The sequence below is a fragment of the Pristiophorus japonicus genome, chromosome 5, assembly GCF_044704955.1.
Source record: "Pristiophorus japonicus isolate sPriJap1 chromosome 5, sPriJap1.hap1, whole genome shotgun sequence".
Classification (NCBI taxonomy): Eukaryota; Metazoa; Chordata; class Chondrichthyes; family Pristiophoridae; genus Pristiophorus; species Pristiophorus japonicus.
Window position 1 is genome coordinate 22,579,410 of NC_091981.1, and position 26,239 is coordinate 22,605,648.

General features: G+C 41.6%; 1 protein-coding gene across 1 annotated transcript in view; it reads left to right on the top strand.

Annotated features, from left to right (window-relative positions):
• Positions 1–26,239, top strand: part of LOC139264238 (dnaJ homolog subfamily C member 13) — a 186,094-nt gene that overhangs the window by 135,318 nt on the left and 24,537 nt on the right. Inside the window, exons 43-50 of the mRNA XM_070880388.1 lie at positions 3,819–3,932; positions 6,001–6,117; positions 9,019–9,196; positions 12,602–12,693; positions 13,964–14,063; positions 18,529–18,603; positions 19,602–19,714; positions 22,829–22,998. Coding sequence (XP_070736489.1) covers positions 3,819–3,932; positions 6,001–6,117; positions 9,019–9,196; positions 12,602–12,693; positions 13,964–14,063; positions 18,529–18,603; positions 19,602–19,714; positions 22,829–22,998 — 959 coding nt within the window. The remainder of the gene's footprint in view (positions 1–3,818; positions 3,933–6,000; positions 6,118–9,018; positions 9,197–12,601; positions 12,694–13,963; positions 14,064–18,528; positions 18,604–19,601; positions 19,715–22,828; positions 22,999–26,239) is intronic.

The following is a 26,239-nucleotide window of genomic DNA, read 5'->3' on the forward strand; positions in this document are numbered from 1 at the left end:
AACACAATTTCCTGACTAATAAGGATTTCCTTCAGTTCCTTTTTGCTAGACCCTCGAACCCCTGGTATTTCCGGAAGGTTATGTGTGTCTCCCTTAGTGAAGACAGATCCAAAGTATTTGTTCAATTGGTCTGCCATTTCTTTGTTCCCCATTATAAATTCATCTGATTCTGTCTGCAAAGGACCTACGTTGGTCTTCACTAATTGTTTTCTCTTCACATATCTATAGAAGCTTTTGCAGTCATTTTTTATGTTCCCTGCAAGCTTCCTCTCATACATTATTTTCTCCCTCCTAATTAGACCCTTTGTCCTACTCTGCTGAATTCTAAATTTCTCCCAGTCCTCAGGTTTGCTGCTTTTTCTGGCCAATTTATATGCCTCTTCCTTGGATTTAACACTATCTCTAATTTCCCTTGTTAGCCACGGTTGAGCCACCTTCCCCTTTTTTTATTTTTACTCCAAACAATGATGTACAATTGTTGAAGTTCATCCATGTAATCTATAAATGTCTGCCATTGCCTATCCACTGTCAACCCTTTAAGTATCATTCGCCAGTCTATCCTACCAATTCACATCTCATACCATCGAAGTTACCTTTCCTTAAGTTCAGCACCCTAGTCTCTGAATTAACACTCACTCTCCAACTTAATAAAGAATTCTACCATATTATGGTCACTCTTCCCCAGGGGGCCTCGCACAACAAGGTTGCTAATTAGTCCCCTCTCCTTACACAACACCCAGTCTAGAATAGCCAGCTCTCTAGTTGGTTCCTCGACATATTGGTCTAGAAAGCCATCCCTAATACACTCTAGGAAATCCTTCTCCACCACATTGCTACCAACTTGGTTAACCCAATCTATATGTAGATTAAAGTCGCCCATGATAACTGCTGTACCTCTATTGCATGCATCCCAAACTTCTTTGATGCCATCCCCAACCTCACTACTACTGTGTGGCAGTCTGTACACAACTCCTATTAGCGTTTTCTGCCCTTTGGTATTCCGCAGCTCTACCCATACAGATTCCATATCATCCAAGCGAATGTCCTTTCTTACTATTGTTAATTTCCTCTTTAACCAACAGAGCTACTCCTCCTCCTTTTCCTTTTTGTCTTTCCTTCCTGAATGTTGAATACCCCTGGATGTTGAGTTCCCAGCCTTGGTCACCCTGGAGCCATGTCTCCGTAATCTCAATTATAGCATAATCGTTAATAGCTGCCTGCGCAGTTAATTCATCCACCTTATTACGAATACTCCTTGCATTGAGGCACAGAGCCTTCAGGCTTGTCTTTTTAACACTCTTTGTCCCTTTTAGAATTTTGCTGTAATGTGGCCCTTTTTGATTTGTGCCTTGGGTTTTACTGCCCTCCACTTTTACTATTCTTTCTATCTTTTTTGCTTCTGCCTCCATTTTATTTCTCTCTGTCTCACTGCATAGGTTCCCATCCCCCTGCCATATTAGTTTAACCCCTCCCCAACAGCACTAGCAAACAATCCCCCTAGGGCATTGGTTCCGGTCCTGCCCAGGTGCAGACCGTCCTGTTTGTACTAGTCCCACCTCCCCCAGAATTGGTTCCAATGTCCCAGGAATTTGAATCCCTCCCTGTTGCACCACTCCTCAAGCCACGTATTCATCTGAGCTATCCTGCGATTCCTACTCTGACTAGCACGTGGCACTGGTAGCAATCCTGAGATTACTACCTTTGAGGTCCTACTTTTTAATTTAACTCCTAGCTCCTTAAATTCAGCTTGTAGGACCTCATCCTGCTTTTTACCTATATCGTTGGTACCTATATGTGCCACGACAACTGGCTGTTCACCCTCCCTCTTCAGAATGCCCTGCAGCCGCTCAGACATCCTTGACCCTTGCACCAGGGAGGCAACATACCATCCTGGAGTCTCGGTTGTGACTGCAGAAACGCCTATCTATCCCCCTTGCAATAGAATCCCCTATCACTATAGCTCTCCCACTCGTTCTTTTTTTCCTGCACTCCTGTGCAGCAGCGCCACCCATGGTGCCATGAACTTGGCTCCTGTTATAAGTGTATAGTTGTGTACGGTGTAATGGTAGCTGTAGAAATGATTTTGGTGGCTGTAATACAGCAGCGTGGTGTTTAAATTGCTGCTTCACTTAATAATCTGTGAGGTCATGCTTGTGGTGAGATTCCAGTGCAGGAAATGGTGGTTTTCCACTTTGTGTGTTCTTAGCATTGAGCAGTCCGCAGTTAGTTCAACTTCCCACTTTAATTTGGCCCAACAATTTGCTTTGATCTAAAGCTCAGAAAACCCCTTGCTGTGATGAAATATTGGCTGATGTGAGTCTCCTGTAGGTATTTACTTATTCCCAGAATTTGAATAATTGGAGCTAGGACATTGATTACTTGGTTGTCATGGAGATATTTTTGTCATCCTTTTATATATTGCTGCCTCTATGCCTCTGAAATGAAGTTAAACTTCCATAACAACTTGCATTTATATAACACCTTTAATGTAGTAAAAGTCTCAATGGACTTCACAGGAGCATTATCAAACAAAGTTTGGCACTCAGCCACGTGAGATAATAGGACAGCTGACCAAAAGTCTGGTCAAAAAGGTAGGTTTTAAGTAGTGTCTTAAAGGAGGAGAAAGGTTGAGAGGTTTAGGGTGGTTATTCCAGGGCTTGGGGCCTAGACAGCTGAAAGCGTGGCCGGCAATTGTGGGGCAGTGAAAATTAGGAATTTTCTTTTTTATTCGTTCATGGTACATGGGCGTCGCTGGCAAGGCCAGTATTTCTTGCCCAATGCTCAAGAGGCTAGAATTGGAGGGGTGCAGAGATCTTGGAGGGTTGTAGGGCTGGAGGAGGTTAGAGATGAAGGATGAGGCCGTGGAGGGATTTGAAAACTAAGAATTTTTAAATCGCAGCGTTGACTGACTGGCAAAGCCGATGTAGGTCAGCGAGCAGCAGGGTGATGGGTGAACAGGACTTGTTCACCCATCACCCTGTTAGGATACTTTTGATGAAGAAAACCCCAAATCATAGAATCATACAGGACTGAAAGAGGCCATATGGCTGTGTGCCTGTGCTAACTCTTTGAAAGAGCTATCCAATTAGATCCAATTATTATCCCCCAAAAAATTTGCAGGACCATGTAGAAAAGAGCAGGATACTGGGACTAATTGGACAGCTCATTCAGAGCGGGTACAGGCAAGCTGGGCAGAATGGCCTCCTGTGCTGTATTGATTCTGTGATGCAGTTCCACAGTACTAAGTTTTATGCTAACTGTGTCGCATGCTAATCAACTGTGGAGAGCATCAAGTGGTTTGCTTGGATGAGCCTGATTTTGTTCTCATCTGATCAGTAGCATTTATTTCTTGCCTTGCTTATTTAAGGACACAAACTGTTTCTCCAACTGATCCCTTGACTGGTAGTTGCTTCAGGAAAGTGGTCTGGAAGTTTGCAGTGCTGTTTACTTGTAATTGGCTTTTCTGCTTCTGATGGGTTTGCTCTGGTAAGTCTAAAGTACCAAATCACAAGATGAGAGATTCTGGGGATTATGGATAAGTGAAATTAATATTGATTGAGAATTCTTGATTAGAGTTTGTGGTTTTAATTCTCCATGTGTTAGTGTTTCTTGATGCTGTGTACAGTGGATTTTAAACAAATGAATACAAGCAGTAGTGTGGACCTAACCAAGGATTACCTGCAGTGGAGGAAATACTACTCCACTGATCTTTGATACAACTATATTGTACAAAAGTCAATCCTTGTATTAGACTTCATTTGTGCATAGATTGAAATGTCCGATTGTGTTCATATATACAACAATGTACTTTGCTTTAGATTCTCAAGATGCTCAACAGTAACACTGAGAATCCATATCTGATGTGGAGCAATGGAACTCGGGCTGAGCTGCTGGAGTTCCTTGAAGGACAGCAGGAAAGTATGATCAAAAGGGTAAGCTTTTAACTTGCATGAAGTATAGTTCAAACAGCAGCAACAATTAGCATTTATATAGCACCTTAAATGTAGTAATATATCCCACAGTGCTTGCAATATAATACAATCAGAAATGCCAATTGTCCTTTCAGTGGGAAATTAACTTTACACAAAACATTGTTTTATATTGGCTAGTATTAGTAGTATGACTAAATTCCCCTTGGTCAACTCAGCAGTGACAATCGGATAGCATACATCATCTTTTATGTATAACCGGTCAAGAGACTTGGTGCCACCTTTTTGAAATGACTTGCAAAGAAGGCCAGCAAGCAGCTCTGAAAAACAACTGCTTGCTTTTGTATAGAACCTTTAATGTGGTAGAATGTCCCAAGGTGGTTTGCAGGAGCATTGTCAAAGAGAATTTGACACCAAGCCACAAGATTTTGGGACAGGATCAAAAGTTTGATCAAAGGGATAGGTTTTAAGGAACGTCTTAGAGGGTGGAGCAGCAAAGAGGTTTAGGGAAGGAATTCAAGCTTGGGGCCCAGGCAGCTGAAGGCATGGCCACCAATGTCAGAGTGATGAAAATCGGAGATGCACAATAGGCCAGAAGTAGAGGAGAGCAGAGATCACGGAGAGTTATATGGCTGGAGGAAGTTCAAGGTGGGGAGTGGTGAGGCCGGTGGAGGTTGAAGATGGGGAGCGGTGAGGCCATGGAGAGATTTGAAAACACACTGCTTTAATCGAAGCATTGCTTAACTGGGATCCAATGTCGGTCAGCAAGCACAGGCTTGATGGGTGAATGGTACTTGGTGCAAGTTCAAGTGAGGACAGCAGAGTTTTGGGTGAGTTCAAGTTTATAGAAGGTGGGAGGCTGGTCAGAGAGCATTGGAATAGTCAAGTCTGGAAGTAACAAAGGCAAAGATAAGGATTTAGGCAACAGATGAGCTGAGATGGAGACGGGCAATTTTACGGAGGTGCAAGTAGGCTGTCTTGATGATGGAGAGGATATCTGGGTCGGAAACTCTGGTTGGTCAACTAGGATGCCACGGCTATCAACGGTCTGGTAGCGCCTCACAGTGGAAATTGATGGAGTCAATGGCTAGTAAATGGAGTTTTTGGCCATGGCTACAGTCAGTCTCCTAAATACTTAATTGAAGGGCATTTCTGCTCCTCCAATACTGGATGTTAGACCAGCAGCATGACTAAAGAAGAATGAGAGGTGATTTTATCGAAACGTATAAGATTATGAGGGGGCTTGACAAGGTGGATGCAGAGAGGATATTTCCACTGATGGGGGAGACTCGAACTAGAGGGCATGATCTTAGAATAAGGGGCCGACCATTTAAAACTGAAATGAGAAACTTCTTCTCAGGGTTGTAAATCTGTGGAATTCGCTGCCTCAGAGAGCTGTGGAAGCTGAGACATTGAATACATTTAAGACAGAAATAGACAGTTTCTTAAACGATAAGGGGTTATGGGGAGCGGGCAGGGAAGTGGAGCTGAGTCCATGATCAGATCAGCCATGATCTCATTGATTGGCGGAGCAGGCTCGAGGGGCCGTATGGCCTACTCCTACTATTTCTTATGTTCTTATAATCCGAGGCAGTGAAGCAGTCGAGAGGCGGTGCTGAGGTAGTTATTTTTAAAACAGCAACTGTTTGAAAGAGCATTTATGTTTTTATAAAACAAACACAGGCACAAATCTGCTGAGGCATCTTTTTTCTGGTTCCGATAACAAATTAATGTTCATCTAAAGAAATTGATCCACATTGAAGGACTCTGATTCTGCGACCATTTTATTAAATGCCAAAGTCGTCATCTACTGGAACAGTCTCTCTGCTGCAATGAAGTTCAAACTAACTAGATCCACACATCAGATTTAAAGCATGTTTGTTGCTTTGTAAACTGCATGTGTAACATGTATCTATTCTAGTATGTGTCATGTTTAGGAATACCTGATACTGATAAATACAGTTCTGCCTAATAACACAAAACTCTACCTTTACTGAGATTCGTTTAACTCTCGTGCAAGTGTAATTGCGTTAGTATTTTAAGTAATTTCAATACTTTACCTTTTTTCAAGGGGGATTGCGATAAAAATTATGGTGCCGAGTTTCTTTTCACCGAACATGCGAAAGAGCTCATTGTTGGCGAAGTTTTTGTCAGAGTCTACAATGAACAACCAGCGTTCCCATTAGAGGTAAGGTCACAACAACATTGAGTTCGGTCTCTAGAAATGTGATGGCTATTTTAGTTGTGTTTCAAAACTGTCTTGTGCAAATAATGTGCAGATAGAAAAATGTGGATGAATTATTTATAAAAATCGTTATTTCTGTACGGTGTAAAATTTACGACAATGCCCAAGTGAACATCGGTGGGTTCTTCCCTCCTTAACCAAAGATGTATCCCATCTGGACTGGGCGACCTTCTGACATTGAGCACTGCCAACTGTGTTAGTCCCTCTTTTTCCATCCAATTTCTATAACCCCCTCCTTTACACATTGGCAGCATCCTCTTTAGTGAAGACAGATTTAGTGAAAGCTCATTTAATACCTCTGCCTCCAGAAGATCATCTTGGTCCCTAATTAGCCCCACCTTTCCTATGGCTAACTTTTTACTCTTTATATGTTTATAAAATACTTTAGTGTTCCCTTTTATGTTGCCTAGTAATCTTTTCTCCTACATTCTCTCTTCCCCTCTTGCTTCCCTTTTCACTTTTCCTCTGCACTATATTCAGCTTGATTCTCTACTGTATTATCGACCTGACATTTTGTTAACTTTTGTGGAACTGTACCCCCACCAGGAATCGGAGGCTATTTTTAAGATGCCAGGCTTTTCTGGAGAATGGCAAGAGAAAATTCACACTCCAGTAGGGTAGTTGGGGTCTTCTGCAATTCAATTCCATTCAAACTGGGCTGCTCAACATTTAAATGAGGCAAATAAGAGGGGGAACCGCCATCGAGCTGTTTTTCAGGTATTAAGTGGGATCGAAAGAAAATCTTGTAAACCATGTCTGTAGAACAAGGTACCAACTGGTCAAAGGCAAATTCAAGGCTGATGTTGGAGAAACACTTCACAGAATGGTCAATTCCTGAAATGGTCTCTGGTTAGGAAAACGTCGACAAAACTCTGGATTCGTTCAAAAGGGAGTTAGAAGCCGTGGAGGAGGAACTGCAGGTTTCTGAGAGTCACATTGGCTGAATGGTCTCCCGGTTCTGTACCCATCTGTGTGACCATGTTTTAACTACCAATATAAGTTTGTATTTCTTGGAAGCCCTCCAATTAAGCTCTTTTCACTCTTTTTGCTGTAGCTCTTTCGCTTGCTCGCGCTTGGCTTTAACTGTTCCCTTTCTCTCGCTCTGCCTTCTCTGCTCTTGCTACCTCTCTGCCTTCACTTCTGTGCCTTTTACTCTTGTTTTTAACTTTTCTCTGTTAGCTTTGGCTCAGTGGGTAGCACAGTCGCCTCTCATGGTTATGGGTTCAAGTCCCACTCCAGGAACTTGAGCACAAAATAAATCTAGGCTGACCCTCCAGTGCAGTGCTGAGACCGTCTTTCAAATGAGACATGAAACTGAGGCCCCTGTCTGCGCTCTCAGATGGACGTCAAAGATCCCATGGCACTATTTCGAAGAAGAGCAGGCGAGTTATCCTGGCCAATATTTATCCCTCATTCAACATCATAAAAAATCAGATTATCTGGTCAAATATCTCACTGCTGTTTGTGGGAGCTTGCTGTGCACAAATTGGCTGCCGCATTTCCTACATTACAACAGTGACTACACTCAAAGTACTTCATTGCCTGTAAAGTGCTTTGAGATGTCCGGTGGTCGTGAAAGGCGCTATAGAAATGCGAGTCTTTCTTTCCGTTTTTTTGTGTCTGTCCCCACCCATACCAATCAGCAGCACCTGGACCCACTAGAGAGAGGAGCAGTGGGACCTTGAACAAGCTCAGATGAGCTTTAGATACTAGCATTAATAGCCACAGTGCCCAGGGCTTGGTGGGAATAAATAGCTACTGTTTATACTTGGGGAAAGAGGTGGCAGATTGATTTTTCTGCTTGGCCTTTGGTGGGTGTGCGGTCTGAGGGGCAGTAAAACTGAAAATTAGCAGCCTTGTAGGAGCTTTTTTTCTTTTTATAAAAGATCGGAGTTGGCTGTCAGAGGCTCTAATCTAAGATGGACTACCCAAGCCCTGACAAATCCTACATTCTGCTCCCAGAACAGGCCTGCATGCAAGACTCAGGAAAAGCACTTGCCTCATTAGAAACCCACTTGCAGACAGCTAATCAGTGGGTGAAGAATAAATCCAGCAGCTTTTGGAGTGGGAATGGGCCGACTATCTTTTGCCAGCTCTCTGGAAGTGGTGTGCTGACCTAAGCTCTCTGCTGCTGGTAGCAGTGCCAGCTGTCTGTGGGAGTGCAGAGGGCTAACCTGTACTAGCTGTGCTGCCCTTGCATTCCATTTGGGACTCTTCATGATTTTGTAGACAAATAATTATGGATGAACAAGGCCTCTTGTCCATCTGGATACCTGCATCTAGAGAATCATTCAATTACTACTTAAATGATTGCAGGCTTTTCATCTGCGACTCAGTCCATTTCACGTATTGATCACTTTGTATGAAAATACCAGTCTCTAATTTGCCTTCAATCTGTGTTCTATTTATGTAATTTGCTTTTTATTCACAGTTAACTAACTTGTATACTTCTATTAGATTATCTCACGACTCCTTTAAAGGCTGAGAATTTTTTTTTATTGTGTCCTCATAACTGACATTTGGGGTCATCCTTGTGACTTTTCTCCGCACTGCCTCCAATGCTGGAACTTGTTGGGTAGATGCTTCTGCTGGTAGATGTGAGTTGAGCACTTTTCTTCATGTTCACCTCATTCCAGCTGTGGATCTATGCAGAGTTGAGGGGTCAATTAGAGGCATTTAAAATTCTGAAATGGTTTGGGGATTAATCGTTCCTGGGCACCAAGATGTTCTTCATTATTCCCTTTATTTCCTTATAGCTTTATTCCCTTAAGAGATAGTTAGGATTTGCATTAATTTTTCCTTCAAGACCAGTACCATAGCTTCAACTTGATTTTTCTATTCTAGCTTCCAAAGGCTTTTGCAGCTAGCCTGCTTGATTACGTAGGATCACAAGCACAATATCTGCACACTCTGATGGCCATCACCCAGACTGGGAAAGTGGAATCTGATCAACATGAAGAAAGGTTAAGGCGAGCTGAAATGGCTTTAGAAGCGCTGCGTAATGTCATCAAAAATAATCCAGGTTAGTGCAGCCTGAGCACCTAAGCGTACTATGCTTAAACAAAGGGGACTACAGTGGGATGAGGGCAGAGTTGGCTAAAGTAGACTGGAAACAGACTAAACGGTGGCACAATTGAGGAACAGTGGAGGACTTTTAAGGAGCTCTTTCATAGTGCTCAACAAAAATATATTCCAGTGAAAAAGAAGGGCGGTAAGAGAAGGGATAACCAGTCGTGGATAACCAAGGAAATAAAGGAAAGTATCAAATTAAAAACCAATGCGTATAAGGTGGCCAAGATTAGTGGGAAACAAGAAGATTGGAAAAATTTTAAACGACAGCAAAGAATGACTAAGAAAGCAATAAAGAAAGGAAAGATAGATTACGAAGGTAAACTTGCGCAAAACATAAAAATGGATTGTAAAACCTTTTACAGATATATAAAACGGAAAAGAATGACTCCAGTAAATGTTGGTCCCTTAGAAGATGAGAAGGGGGATTTAATAATGGGAAATGTGGAAATGGCTGAGACCTTAAACAATTATTTTGCTTTGGTCTTCACAGTGGAAGACACAAAAATCATGCCAAAAATTGCTGGTCACAGGAATGTGGGAAGGGAGGACCTTGAGACAATCACTATCACTAGGGGGGTAGTGCTGGACAGGCTAATGGGACTCAAGGTAGACAAGTCCCCTGGTCCTGATGAAATGCATCCCAGGGTATTAAGAGATGGCGGAAGTTATAGCAGATGCATTCGTTATAATCTACCAAAATTCTCTGGACTCTGGGGAGGTACCAGCGGATTGGAAAGCAGCTAATGTAACGCATCTGTTTTTTAAAAAAAAAAGGGGCAGACAAAAGGCAGGTAACTATAGGCCGGTTAGTTTAACATCTGTAGTGGGGAAAATGCTTGAAGCTATCATTAAGGAAGAAATAGCGGGACATCTAGATAGGAATAGTGCAATCAAGCAGACGCAGCATGGATTCATGAAGGGGAAATCATGTTTAACTAATTTACTGGAATTCTTTGAGGATATAACGAGCATGGTGGATAGAGGTGTACCTATTGATATGGTGTATTTAGATTTCCAAAAGGCATTCGATAAGGTGCCACACAAAAGGTTACTGCAGAAGATAAGGGTATGTGGAGTCAGAGGAAATGTATTAGCATGGATAGAGAATTGGCTGGCGAACAAAGCAGAGAGTCGGGATAAATGGGTCCTTTTCAGGTTGGAAATCGGTGGTTAGTGGTGTGCCACAGGGATCGGTGCTGGGACCACAACTGTTTACAATATACATAGATGACCTGGAAGAGGGGACAGAGTGTAGTGTAACACAATTTGCAGATGACACAAAGATTAGTGAGAAAGCGGGTTGTGTCGAGGATACAGAGGCTGCAAAGAGATTTAGATAGGTTAAGCGAATGGGCTAAGGTTTGGCAGATGGAATACAATGTCGGAAAGTGTGAGGTCATCCACCTTGGGGGGAAAAAAAACAGTAAAGGGGAATATTATTTGAATGGGGAGAAATTACAACATGCTGCGGTGCAGAGGGACCTGGGGGTCCTTGTGCATGAATCCCAAAAAGTTAGTTTGCAGGTGCAGCAGGTAATCAGGAAGGCGAATGGAATGTTGGCCTTCATTGCGAGAGGGATGGAGTACAAAAGCAGGGAGGTCCTTCTGCAACTGTAGAGGATATTGGTGAGGCCGCACCTGGAGTACTGCGTGCAGTTTTGGTCACCTTACTTAAGGAAGGATAGACTAGCTTTGGAGGGGGTACAGAGACTATTCACGAGGCTGATTCCGGAGATGAGGGGGTTACCTTATGATGATTGATTGAGTAGACTGGGTCTTTACTCGGAGTTCAGAAGGATGAGGCGTGATCTTATAGAAACAGTTAAAATAATGAAAGGGATAGACAAGATAGAGGCAGAGAGGTTGTTTCCACTGGTCGGGGAGACTAGAACTAGGGGGCACAGCCTCAAAATACGGGGGAGCCAATTTAAAACCGAGTTGAGAAGGAATTTCTTCTCCCAGAGGGTTGTGAATCTGTGGAATTCTCTGCCCAAGGAAGCAGTTGAGGCTAGCTCATTGAATGTATTCAAGTCACAGATAGATAGATTTTTAACCAATAAGGGAATTAAGGGTTATGGGGAGCAGGCGGGTAAGTGGAGCTGAGTCCACGGCCAGATCAGCCATGATCTTGTTGAATGGCAGAGCAGGCTCAAGGGGCTAGATGGCCTACTCCTGTTCCTAATTCTTGTGTTCGTATGTTCTAATGTAAGCTGACACTCCAGCTCAGCACTCTGGGAATGCTGCATTGTTGGGGGTGCAGTCCTTTGAATGAGATGTCAAACGGAGGGTCCATTTGCCTGTTCAGGTGGTTGTAAAACACCCCATGATACTCTTCGAAGAAGAGCAGTGAATTTTTGTGTTGTGGCCAACATTCCTCCTGCAACCAATACCATCAAAAACAGATGAGCTAGCTTTTACTTGTGGCATCTTCTTGTGTGCCCGAATATGAGCGTCTGCATTTCAAAAATAATGGATGTGATGCAATTGATAGTAACCTCAAAAACTTTAACTGGATTCGTTAGATTTGACTGGCCCTTTAACAATCCACACTGGCTCTATGATCAGTTCATATGCTCCTTAGAGCCTTCCTTTCACTGATTCTTAAGAGAACCAGCCTAATCTGGCTGTTGTGGAGAGTACTTTGCTGGCCCCTTGTGGCTTCCATTTTGAAACCCTTCAATAGAAAAATGCATTGGTATTTGGAACATGCAGTTTGCAAGTCAGCATTCTGACTATTACTGACTTGGGGTGCAGTCGGGTGAGTTTGATGCACTCTATCACTCACTCTTGGAGAAATTTCACTCAAAAATCCTAATTGTATTATGTTCATGAAATACAAGTCCATTTTTGTACAGCAGGTTTTGCCTACTTGAAAACAAACTTACTTCATGTACACTTTTATCTCTAACTCAAATGGTAAACTTCATTGAATTTACAAGTTAGAGAGCTTCAATTTATAATGAATGAATGAAAGAGCATGTTTGTTTGACCATGGGTATAAACCTTCCTCATTGTTTGCAGTTTGACGTTCACATTACAACATTTTTTAACTTAGTGCATATTGGAGTCTGCTTTTTTCCCCCCTTATCTCGCTCTCAACTGCTTTAAAACAAAGCTCCTGTGGACATAGGATAGGGATGCCCTCCGTCTGCCAGAAGAGTTTTGCCGAGATGGTTTCCCATTTTGATCGAGCATTCATTTGTATGTAGAGGTTGAATAGTAATAGTTAGGCAAACTGCAGAGAAAACAATTCTGTTCTTGGATTCAACCATGTCAAATTCTGCATGATCTGTTCCATATTTTTATATTGGGTCCAGTTTACATCTGCTGGTCTTCATTTTGCATTTTGTTGCAGGTGCTGAGACAGAATGCATTGGGCATTTTAAACTGATCTTTTCTCTCTTGCGAGTGCACGGAGCCGGCCAGGTTCAACAACTTGCATTGGAGGTAAGTTCTGGATTTGTTGGTGCTGTAAGTTACCTTCCCAGTTTTATTCTTCTTTTGGTCCTCCGAGGCTACATACAACCTGCACCATGAAAAAATCGAGCAGTGTGACCCCAAGCCACCTTCCAATGTTGCTCTAAACTGGTCATGAGGCGTTCAATAGCAGCCCAGAACCTCCATCCCATCACTGCCATTTGCGAATAGCTTTGGTGACAGCAATTCAGCCTTTGAGCCTGAAGCAATCTAGCTATAGCAAGGCTATGTCCGGAGTTGTTTGTAACTGGGCTGCTTTAAGCCTTGCATTTATATAGTGCCTTGAATGTACAAAAACATCCCATGGTGCTTTATGAGCATTTCATTTTAGTGCTGACTGTAACTCGGACTTTGAGGAAATAGCCCTGGCTAATATGCATTTGTAGAATTCAACTTTTTGATGTGTAACCTTAATAGTCTCTGGCAACATTAATAGAATGAGCTTTTCTGGTACTTGGGCTTTCAGATAAAATGATAGCTCTGAATCTGGAGGAAGGCACTGAAATAAACAGTGATGGTGCCTTGTAGGTCTCCTTCATCTCACTATCTGATGTGAGGCTCCCATTTGTCTGTAAACCATTGGAGGCTATTGTACCTTCCCCTCCTTCCATTATTGTTTTCATCAGTGTTGGGGCAGCAGTGGTGGTGTGACAATGCAGCAATGTGGAAGAAGGCTGTATTTTGTTCTGATCAATGCTTTAATCTAGCTGAAGCTTATATATACTATACCAGACGTGGTAGATTCAGTAATGGCAAAAATTGCTTTTAAGCCTTGGTGCTTTTATAAAGCCTTGCAAAGTGATTCCTGCTTGGTTGCTCAAAAATAACTTCCCCGTGAAAGGAAAATCTGATGTCCTGTATGTCTGTTAAGCAGCAGGTCTGATCTCGAAGACTTGATTTTAGAAAAATTGGTCTTCAGTTTGGATAATGGCTCTCCAGCTAGAAAAATAGGGGATCAATGCAGAAAGGCACATGGTGTCATTTGGACAGGTTACTTGTGAATGAACTTGAATTGACGGGCCTGATATAATAGCTCTATTTGAAGACTTCACCCTGTATATTTAAACAAGATTATTCAATTTACAATTCTGTAAAGAACACTGATAACTCCTAACATTATAATAACTTTTAGGATTAGTTTTATAAACTGGCAGTGACTAGAAATATGAATTTTACATTTCCTGAATGTCTGCATGGAATCACGAGAAATGTATTTGAATATTTTACTATTATGCCACAGGTAGTGAACATAGTGACGGCTAACCAAGAATGTGTAAATAACATTGCTGAATCACTGGTCCTTTCTAACCTCCTAGTTCTACTGCATTCATTGCCATCCAGTAAGTACCCCTTCAATAACTGTCAGAAATGAACTTTGAAATTTCATTCATTTTGGGATTGTGTGCATAGCCTTTGCTTAGCAAGTAAATTGTATGAATGTTTTTTGTAGCTAAGAGCAGTATATATTTAAACAAGTAAGTTCATCTGATAACACAATTGATGAGTGCACTTTATAAATGAAGCCACCTAGACCAGATAAGATCCAGGTTCAGTCTGTGTTGAGTTGGCTGATCTCAGTTGGGGCAGGAGAAAGTGTTACTACATGTGGGAGGTGAAAAGTCAACTGGCCAGTAGGTCAGACAGTATCTGTGGAGAGTCTGTAAGCATGACCCTGAACTTCAGGTCGCCTGTCACTTTAATTCTCTGCTCCACTCTTTCTCGAACTGCTCTGTCCTGGGCCTCTTAAACTGTTCCAATGAGGTTCAACATGAGCTCGAGGAGAAGCACCTCATCTTTCGATTTGCACTTTACAGCCTTTCGGACTTGACATCGAGTTCAACAATTTCTGATCATGACCTCTGCCCCCATTTTTTTTCAGACATCAACTGTAGATGGTTCTGTTATTTCCATTTACACCTCTTCTGAACCCATCTTTTATTTCTTTACTTGACCCATTACCGGCCCTTTTTACCTTGCACCATTATCCCTTTTTGTCATTCACACACTCCTGCCTATCTCAGACCTTTTTGTTCTTTCCTCTCCCTCGTACCTTTCCCTGCCTCTGTACTTGCTTAAAACCTGCTATCTCTAACTTTCCAGTTGTGACACAAGGTCATCAACCAGAAACGATAACTGTTTCTCTCTCCACAGAGTATTTCCAACATTGTGTTTTTATTATGACACAGACCCTCCTGCTGGAAAGTGCACACGTGTTGGTTGAGGACAGCATTGGGCTTGGATTTGATTAGTCCATTAGCTTACCAACACTTGGTTTGTGATCACATCAGGTGCTGACCAGTCCTCTTGGAATTGTAAATAACACAAAATGCTAGAAACTCTCCAACAGTCAAGCAGCATCTGTGGACAGCGGAGGATAGGGTTAACATTTCAGGTCTTGTGCCCCTGTCGTAAGAAGGGGTTCTGACACAGGCTCGTGAGCCCGGAAGCATTACTTGTTCATCCTCTCTCTCCACAGATGCTGCCTGACCTCCTGAATGTTTCCTGCATTTTCTGTTTTTATTTCAGATTTCCAGCATCTTTTGCTTTCTGTTTCCTTTGAATTTATTGCAGCCAAAAATATGTGGCTTCAGAAAAAAGGAGGATTGGGCAGTCAAATGTTTGTCTTCAATCCTTGCCTCTAGAAAAACATGAAAATATACATTTTTTTTGGCAACTTATGACGTTATTTTAGGTGAATAAAATTCACCCCAGGGTGCTTGTATGCATCTGATTGCTGCCTCAGTATTCAGGCTCTCAGTACTCAGGCTCTCAGTACTCAGCTGTGTCTCTATATAAATCAGCTTTACTGCCTGCACTAATGTTCCTGCAAATTTTCCAAACTGATATTTAAATAATTCTGCATAACGTGCTTATTACTCATCTGCATGGTGGAATAAATCACCCCACTCCCGTACCTCTAAATTATTCTGATAGGCCTAATCCTGATTGGCCCGGCCCCTCCATTACTACCCTGGACTTTCTATTTAATTTTTGGTTTTACTGCCCATTCCACATTACTCAATGTCCCGTGTACAACCGAGGACTGCAGTCATCAATACACTTGCAATATTGTACCTACTTGCCCACCGCACTCGATTACCACTTCTCTATTAACCTCCCACGACACAATCTTGCTTTGAAACACTAGCCATTCATTCTCCACCCCACTTGAATTTAGAGAGAAATGACACACAGCCAAAGACAACTTCAGACATCAGCTGTAAGGAATATAGGAGGACTTGGCACTGCAGCCCACCTTTTGGCAAATCAGCCACCGACCACTAATCTTGCCAGTTATTTCAGCAAATGCCACCTTAAGCACACAGCAACAGTCCTTTTGTTCGAAGTCTATGTTCACACCTCCCCACTGCCCAAATTCTATAACCATCCAATCCAACTTCTTTCTTCCCCATTCATATTCCCTATTGCTTCCTCCTTGTTCAAAACTATCAAAAATGCAGAATTCTGTGTAACATACACCATGAATGTTAATGTATACAAATATAAATGTTTTAAATATTTTCAATTGCTTAATCTATTTTACATTAATTTACTTTTAACCAACACTCACTTTATTCTAACCAGCACCAACAAACTCTCCCACCACAATAATACCTCCTCCATTATGTCTTGGCCATGGCTCAATGGGTAGCCCCTTGCCTCCGAGTCAGAAGGTTGAAGGTTCAAGTCCCACTCTGGAGACTTCAGCACAAAAGTCTAGGCTCGCACTCCAGTGCAGTGCTGAGGGAAAGTAGCACTGCCTTTTGGATGACTCGTTAAACCAAGGCTCTGTCTGCTCTCTCAGGTGGACATAAAAGATCCCATGGTACTACTTTGAAGAGGAGCAGGGGAGTTCTCCCCCGGTGTCTTGGCCAATATTTATTCCACAATCAATATCACAAACAGATTATCTGGTCATTATCACATTGCTGTTTGTGGGAGCTTGCTGTGTGCAATTTGGCTGCACATTAGTGTCCTGAGTTCATGAAAGGGGCTATATAAATGCAAGTCTTTTATAATTATCCACATAAACCACAGTATCAGAAGAGCCATGAGTATCAATGTTCATCACGTCACATCACATTTCTCCTTTCCCCTTCGATGCTTCTGTCCCTTCCTTCTGTGCACACACCTTTCATCCCCAAGTTTGTAGACAAATTTATTTTAGGCACACTTGTTGCAGTTGATCCACTTGTGTGCAAATTTCTTCCCACGGTTCTTTTTTGAACCATGCCATTTTGGAATGTAGAGAAACTGACGAGGAACAAAAAGGATCTTGATACGTCAGGATGTCTATAACCTACAGCTTTGTAGAGAAAAAAACACAACAATCGTACTTTAACAACAAAATCGCCATCCTGTGTTCTGACTTGCAGCCTTGAGTTGAACTTTGGCCTTACCTCCAAAACCAAGTCTGAATTGAAACTCCGTTTAATTATCTTCCCACAAAAAAGCCAGTAATTTCTTGGTTTCTTTTGACCTCAAGAACTGCCTAATCCCTGAATTGAGATCTCATGTGTACAGCAATAATGCCCTGTGGCCTGAAAGGGGGTGGCACATTGTAGCAGCAGAATAATACACGCTGCCTTCCATAGTATAACACTTTTATAAAACCACAAATCTGACTTGCCTTGAGCAACATCAGAGTTAGTTAATACTAAATTTATAGGTGCCTTTGTCATGATGTAGCTGTGCTTACTCGGAGCAGAGTTCAGAGTACTCAGGCTCCCTGTGCATAGCACCCTTAAAATGCAAATGCAAATCCGATCAGTAAAAGTTGCAATCAAACTGGGCATCACAAGTGGAACAATAGTATATTCAGGTAGTTTGCAGGTGATGCCCCCATAATGGAAGTGGAATTTTGATCCTTGAACTGAGCATCTACTATCTATATATAATTTTTTTTTTATTATCCTGGCCCAGGGTGCCAATTTCGCAAAATCTTCAGGCAGCCTGCATGGCATTACAATGCGGGTCCTCGGCAGAATGCTTGCCTGCTCAGTCTTGCCATTTCCTGCCACCACCTCCTTGCGTCAGCTGCATGCTGTGTCCTCTTCAAATGTAACCAGACTCTAGCTGCCTCTTTCCTCATGACCCCGTTGAATGCAGTAGATTCCCAACTTTTGTTTCTCAATTCCTTCCTAAGCCCAAGCTGCCCATTCTCTCATGGCCTCCCTCCTCCATGCTCTTGCCTAAATCCCAAGCCCCAGTTTATGTCATCTGCACATGTTGGATAGCCTATCGCTACTCAATCCCACTTCCTAGCTCTAACCTGGTATATGTTTGCTGCCATCTTGCTGAACACACTGGGTCTTGAAAGCAAGACCTAAAAATTGAGAATATCTGCAGAGAAGCAACTGGGCTCGATATGGAGCGATTATAGGGGAGAGACTACAGGATGAAGAAAAGATAAGAACACTGATACAGAATGATGTGAAAACCAGAGAGAGTGGAACATTAACTTGAGTGGGGAAGAAGCAATAAACTGTTGCAGGCTGAGATTCTGGAGTGAACAGACAAGACATTCTGGGTATAGACTCGATCAGACTTAGAAAATATTGCAGATGAACAGCATTTTAAAAAGGATTTGAACAAGGGGAAGGAGTAGGAAAAACAACGCAACAAAACACAGGAAATGGAACACCGCACAATCCAGTGTACTGTATTCACCACTCGCGATGCAGTCGGAGACCAAACACACATGCTACCTTTAATTGCTGCTTTAAAAATGTGTTCTTCACCATACAGATTTTCAAATCATGATTTTTAAAATTTGAATGAAAATATTTTATTACTGTCTCTTAGGTCGCCAACTTGTTCTTGAAACCCTTTATGCTTTGACATCCAATACAAAGATCATAAAAGAAGCTATGGGAAAAGGTAAAGCAATATGTCTTTTTGACTCATTTGTATCTGTGTATCTTGGAGATGGCCAGATCAGACTCCAATATGTAAATGTATATTCCAGTAGTTCATTACACTTGAAGATAAGCAGAGTCAATGACTACCTCTGCTTTAATTTCTGAACCTTTTGTGATCACTGACATATATTTCACCAATTTTCCGCAGCGAGCTATGAATGCTTGTATGTAATGTGATGCAAATACGTATGTTTTGAAGAATTTTGCAATGGTAATTGTAGATGGCTGACAGTGACAGAGGTTTTAAATAAAATAAATGACTGACTGTGGAACCACAGTATATTAAATTACCACTGTAGTGTCCTGGCCGCGTTGGTTTTGAGAGTAATTGAGATTAAAGATGGGTATTTTCAATGGCATTACTTTTCAGACATAATTAACCGTTTCTGTACAGCACATACTGCACAAAGTGTAAATGTCAGGATTACAAGGGCATGATGCTAAGTTGTAATGCCTACTGTTTAGAAAATGGTATAATGCATTATCTCATATTTAGCTCTGTTCCTTGATCTTTATTTTGGAACTTTGCAGTAAAGTTTTATTTAAGGACGTATATTTAGAGGAGTGTGGTTGGATTGACAGTGAAAATGCCAAAATGTCTCGTGAATGTAGAGGGTGCTCTTCTAAACCTGAGGCAGAATAGAGGGAGCTTTACTCTGCATTTAATTGTACACTTCAGATATTAGCACTAAAGTCCCTCATTGTGAGTGCCAAATCTACAGCATAATTTAATAGCTGCCTCGGTCGGTCTGTGTCTTCATCTGAGTGTGAATGTCAACTGCTCATTAGAGTCATTGGTTCGACCTCCATTTTAATCTTGTCTATTAAGAAAAAGTTATTGGATGAAGAGGTAACATGGTTCTGAAAGTGCTAGTTCATTTTTTTCATGTGCATTTTGTTTGAGACGGTTTATTTTTGAACAGCAAACTTGAAGTTGTTTGTTCTGTTTCTGTACAGGTGCCCTTGTATATCTACTAGACATGTTTTGTAATTCAACTCATCCTCAGGTTCGAGCCCAGACTGCGGAGCTCTTTGCCAAAATGATTACAGACAAACTCGTTGGACCAAAGGTGTGCCACTGAGCTCAGTTGACTTTGTAAATATGCAAAATATTTGGATCAAATGTTTCTTAAATGAAATGAAAACACAAATGTCATTATTTTTAATTGAAGAGTTTTTGGTGGTATACCAAATTTTTAAATTGGGATTGTTGCAGAAAACATTAGCCCAATAAAGGGGTCTATATATTTGAGGTGAAAGAGATTCTACATTCAATATCCATAACAGCGGATTAGCTTGATCAATCGAAGGAGAAGTTGTGAGGTCTCCTTTTTGCAATTTTCTGAGTACTAAGTGACCCCTATTTTCAGAGAAGTCAAAGTACTTTTGTTCATTTTCAGTGCAAGTGGAGCCAGTGTAACTTTAAAGACTTTGGGCTCAATTATCCCCAAGCCTGTTTTCTGGCGTATTGCCAGCGTTGCGCCGCTTATTTAGGTCCAGAACTGTGCCAGAAACACATGTCCGAACTTTCCCCGATGTTTGTACTGCAATCTGGAGCCGCGCAGCGTGGCCAGTCGCCTCGAGGGGGGAGGGGGTGGAGGCTGTGGTCTGTGCTGGAAAAAGCAGCTGGGCCTTCTGCGCATGCGCAGTAGAGCTGCGAGTTGACAATTGCCCATTTTTGAAGAGCAAGTTGTGTGTGTGTGTGCCAGAAGGAGTGCAGTCTCCCCCTTCCCCTCCCTGGGCACCAAGCTTTCAGATCGGCTGTCTGCGACTCTCTCTGGCCCCCGAGTGAGGTGCCTTCCTGCTCCGCTGTGGCCCCCGAGTGAGTGCTGGTCCTGGTATGCTGTGGCCCCTGAGTGATTGCTGGTCCACTCCGCTTCCCGCCCCTAGACCAGGCCGAGTGGCCTCAGATTTACTTACCTGTGCCGATTTCTTTAACTCTCCAAGGGTTTTCTCGAAAGGCCACATATGCAGGCCTAAGCAGAAATGGAGTAACTATTAGCTGGCCAAAGTTCCCGAAATGGCCAGAATTGGTGTAGGTGGCTGGTTACGCCCCCTTTTGAGGAAAAAAAAAGTACCTAAAAAAAAAAGTAACTGAGTTACGCTGGTGCAAATTGATTGGAGAAACTGGGGATTTTTAAGTTAGGCCAGAAAAAGCAGCCTGCTCAAAAAAAGGGTGCAAATTGCTTGGGGTGGGGCAGGGGGGAGGGGGGAATTGAGCCCAAAGTTTTGGTTTATTTGTGGGGTTTTTTAAATTTGGAGTTATAGTTTTCTGCTACTGTTGATGTATCGGCCTTGGAGGGCGTGCAGCGTAGATTTACCAGAATGTGGACTCCGAAGGGTTGAATTAAGAGCAGAGATTACACAAACTAGGGTTGAATTCCCTGGAATTTAGAAGGTTAATGGGTGACTTGAGCAAAGTTTTCAAAATATGAAGGGGAACAGATAGGTTAGATAAAGATAAACTGCTGGTTGGGGAGTCTAGGACTACGGGGCATCATAAAAATTAGAGCCTGACCTTTGAGGAGTGAAATTAGGATACACTTCTACACAAAGGGTGGTAGATGTTTAGAACTCTCCTGCGAAATGACACTTGTTGCTAGATCAATTGATTTTAAATCTGAGATTAATAGATTTGTTAACCAAAGCTATTAAGGGCTGTGGGGTAAAGATGGGTATATGGCGTAAGGTCGCAGATCAGCCATGATATTGAATGACAGAATAGGATCGAGGGGCTGAATGGCCTCCTGTTCTGTTTCCTACCTTTCCACCTTTTGTCAGCACACATCAAATCTTTATTTTTGACCTTGTCATCAAAGCAATTGTTAGCCTGCTGCATTTTACCCAAAGCAGCCAACCTGTTCTCTCATTCTCATAGATCTGGAACATTTCTCCAATGCTGGCTTACTATTTACTCTTCCAATTGATTTTAAATTCATCGTATTTGTATTGGATTCAGACTGTGTGAACAAAGAGACTTTATTCTGAGGCAATGTTATCCAAGCAAAGCGGCATCAAAATACAACCGTTTCAGTTTCACTACAAATACACTTATTGCAGGGAATAGCTAATCTGATTTAGGTTTTAAGATCATCAAACAATTTAAGTCTGTGAAGGTTATACAAAGCCTTGTGAAAAGGTGAAAATTAAGGCAAATGTTCAAGGATGTGAGGTGAAGAGCAACACAGGTGAACCGTTCAAATGTCAGAGGCTCTTCTAGTGCAGTGGAGAAACGGAGATTTAATTGGGGTGAATTTGGATAAAGTTGGGGTGCTAATTTAATAAGCTCATGGGGTTTAGAGTTTGGGGTGAAAAAACAATTAAAAGGAACGGTCAACAAAATGTGGATAAAATAAATGCATTGCCTAACTTCTAAGCCTCACTAATTGTTTACAGATGGCTTTCAAATATGAAAGTTGTTGGCTGTAAATTTATCAAGCGGCTAAGCATTGAGATAATCACCCCAAGAAACTCGTGTATATAAATGAAAAGAACTTCTCTTCAAAGTTCAAAGTAACTTCAAAGGAAGTCACTGTTCGAGACAAATGCAGCAGTTGTTTGGAGGTGTTTGAAGGATGATTCCAGATAAATACACGATGAAAGATTATGTACAAATTGGGATTGGGGGTGGGGTATCGAAGGAGGGTAAGCGGGATGTCCATGATGTATGGATTAGCATACTCTGCAGAGAGGGAGCAAGTCTCCTTTTAATTAATGCATGGATACTACTCCAGGATTGCCTTTTTTAGCATGTTGGGTTTTTATTTCCCTCGGCCTGTCTGGATCTGAGGAGGGTAATCCTGGATAGGAGATTGGTTAATCCTATGCAGGAGAATATCACCATTTCTGCCCATTTGGTGAAGGGGTTGGAGCAGATTCCCAGAAAGGGAATTCACATGGGGTGGTCTCTCTCCAAACCTTGCTGTCCTGTACTGTTTCTGGATCCTTCACCCAGCTTTCTTGAATTTTATAAATAAAATTACTCCTATTTAGTATTTGCATGACTGCTATCTGAAGCATTCCACATGCCGCCTTTTTTTTCCTAAATATCTGCCGAGAGTGAATTTCACAATCCTGTTGGGAATACGGTCTGTGCAATTGTCTGTCCTCACTGGTTGCATTTTAATGCTCTGATTATGAAGCGCTTGTAAACTGTTTCAATAACTCTGGCATTCCCAATTTAGGTGAGAATCACATTGACCAAATTTCTACCTGGTGTCTTCATGGATGCCATGAGGGACAATCCGGAAGCATCTGTGCATATATTCGAGGGGACTCATGAAAATCCAGAGCTGATCTGGAACGACGACTCCAGGGAGAAGGTGTCTACAACTGTCCGAGAAATGATGCTCGAGTGCGTAAGCTAATGGCATTAATTTCCAAAATTATACAATGATTTTCAGTGTTTCTGCTCTTATTTAATGGAGTTTGTGTGCTGACATCCAGGATACATTGAGCAACTTATTAAGCGGGACTATGGCAAAAGGTTTCTTGTAACATGTAATATATTTCATGTTCAGAACTCTTGTTCTGACTAGAATGCCATCCAAACTATTGCCTTTAGTTTTGGAAAATGTGGCAATGGTTTCAGTGTGGATATATACTCAAAGTTTTTAAAAGGCATGTGTCTTCGTCTTTTCTCTCAAAAAAAAATTATCAACATGGGAACAGATATAGGCCATTCAGCCCCTTGAGCCTGTACCACCATTTAATGAGATCATGGCTGATCTATATCCTAACTCTTATTTATCCACCTTGGTTTCATATCCTTAATACACTTGGCTAGCAAAAATCTATCCATTTCAAAATGTAAAAATATTGGGGCTAAAATTCTGGCCTCGCCGGGTTGGGATAAGGTTACGTCCCCTTGTCCTAGACACCACCATAAGTGGAAAATGTTTGTCGTCTTCTACCTTTCAAAATCCTAAAACCCTCAATCAAAATCACCCCTTAACCTTCTTTAGTCTAGGGAGTACAAGCCTCGTTTATGTAAGCTCCTCATAATTTAATCCTTGGATCCCTGGTAACATTCTGATAACTGTGTGCACTGCACTTCTTCCAAGGCCATCTTATCCTTTCTAAGATGTGGTGCCCAGAACTGTACACAGTACTCCAGATGTGGGCTAACCAGCAAAAAGTCCTCAGTTTTATATTCTAACCCTCTAAGTATAAAGACTAACAATCCATTAGCCTAGTTTTTTTTTATACCCACCACATTTTAATAATCTCTGTACGTGGATCTCTAACCTTTTTATAATATGGAGACTCGTGAACAAACCTTTCCTAACACTTTAATAAACTAACCCTGCCACCTACCTACCTGCTCACCATATTCAGTCTTCTGTCTCCACAAACTCATAATTGCCCTTGAATCCATTCTGTTCACCTTGAATGGCCTTCCTGTAACTTCCTGCATGACTTACTCTTTAAGGGCTAATGGTCTGCCTCTCTTTCCTTCTCATTCCTAATTTCCTTGTTTTACATTTGTGTTCCTCGGTGCAGGTTTTTGAATCCTTCATAGGAGACAATTTCAGTTCATAATTTTGGAAACTTGTATAATAAAATTTCTGTCCCAAGAAAATATCTGTCTGTCTTTACCTTTCCTGTTCACTTAAATTTCTGGAATCATATTTGCTCACAAGACAATAGTATCCTTTCTGTGACTAGGTAATCACTGCACAGTATTCCCAATTGAATCTGACAAACAACTTGCACAATAATGCAACCACTTCAGATTTGCACTCTTCCTTTGTAAGTGCAATGTATTACTTGATTGATCTTTTTTTACTATAGTTGAGTCTTGTGCTAATTTGATAAATTTTGCACAATAGCTCCTTAATCCCCCTCGATCACAACTATTCCAATTCATGTACTCTCGATTGATTTTCTTTCGTGCTAAGGTTGTATTTGTCTGCAATAAATTTCATCTGCCACCTGTTGGTCTGGCTTAATCCTTCAGAATCTGGTTGCATTGTTAATAATTTGCTCTGCCTCTAATTTGGTATAATCTACATGTTTGGGAATTCTGCTTATAATACCATCATCCCCCAAGTCAATACTAAAAATGTAACAATCCAAATACCAACCTTTTATATACAAGAAAATCATATAATCCTGAGTTTCATACTTCCAAAAGACCATTCATAAATGACTGAGATCCCTGTACATACTAACGTGTGTGTGTGTATATTCAGGCTAAGATGTTGGCATGGCTACTAGTGAGGTCCAGAGTATTAATAGATGAAAAGTTACAAAAAGTGGATCCATTAAATACAAAAGGTGGAAGCCGTTTAGACTTGAGACATGAAGAAAGTATTTTGAGAATTGAGGGAAACAGATTTTCATTGTCCAAAGCTTCCTGTCATTTTCGTTAGTTCCACTGCTACTTGAGAAACCATTTCCCAAAAGTTGTTGCATGTGATATTTCTGCCTGGTCAATATCCCATATTTTGCACAAGCGTAGAACAATGTTCATTAGTTGCTCCTGATGCCTTCAGTGCTTTCCTCTTACCCTGCCGTTTTGGGGACGGTAAGAGAACACTAACTTTGGCTGCTCGAACAGAGTCTGCTCATGAACGAGCTGTTGCAGAAGGAACAAACTGCACCTCGTCCTTAAATCTTCCACAACCATTTGCACTAGTTGAACAAACAAACAAAGCTTCAACATTTGGTTGTGATGGTCTTTTCAAAATATCCTTTACCAGCCTCTGAAAGTTTCTGTTCTGAAGTACGGTACTTTCTACAGAAAAATACCACCATTAACTGGCCTAAACCTGGGTGCTGACTGTCCAACATTGGCTCTTCGGTTAGCTGCATTTTGCAAAGCAATTTGCTGAGAGCTTAAGCTAGAATAGTTTGGCATTCCAAGCTGGCTTTAAAACTAGTTTAGAATTTTTTTTTGTGGTTTTGATGTACATTTCTTTCTGGAAATCAAGCAAATGTTCACTTCAGAATTGCTTATCTTCAGTTATATTTAGTGACTTGAAGCAACTGGAACTTATCTTTCCCTATCTCAATTAGTGCTGAAGTCTCCTGCAAAAGAGCAAAGGGGTGATAATAGAGCAAGGTATATAAGTTTGAGGGGGATGAAGCCACATGGTCATGTGGTACTATGAGGTTGTGGGCACAATAGCCTGGGTTTCTTCACTTTTTCTGACCCATTTCTTTTGTTTGTGGGAATTAATTTGCATTTGTGCAAAGGCTGAACAATAAAGAATGGGGAACATTGTGTCAAAAGTAGACAATTTAACATGATTTCCTGCTCCAATGTGCCATGATGTGGGTACACAACAAGATTTTTTTCTCTTTCTCCGGTGCTAAGATATTTGAGACGATGTGGAAAACTGAGTTATGGAGCGGTTGGTTAAACTAGCTTCGTGGCCGAACTATTAAACAGCGTCTCAAAATAGATGGATTGCTTAAAACTTGACTTGGGGGAAGTAAGGACAAGGGTTTTGATTTGTTTTGATGCATTAAAATGTAGCTTAATTTCAAGAACAAGTGCTGTCAAATAGCGTTCAATGGTGGGACTGGAAGATAGTGGGTCAGACATTGGTCTTTCACCTCTAGGGCCAAGAGGGATAGGATAGAAGTCT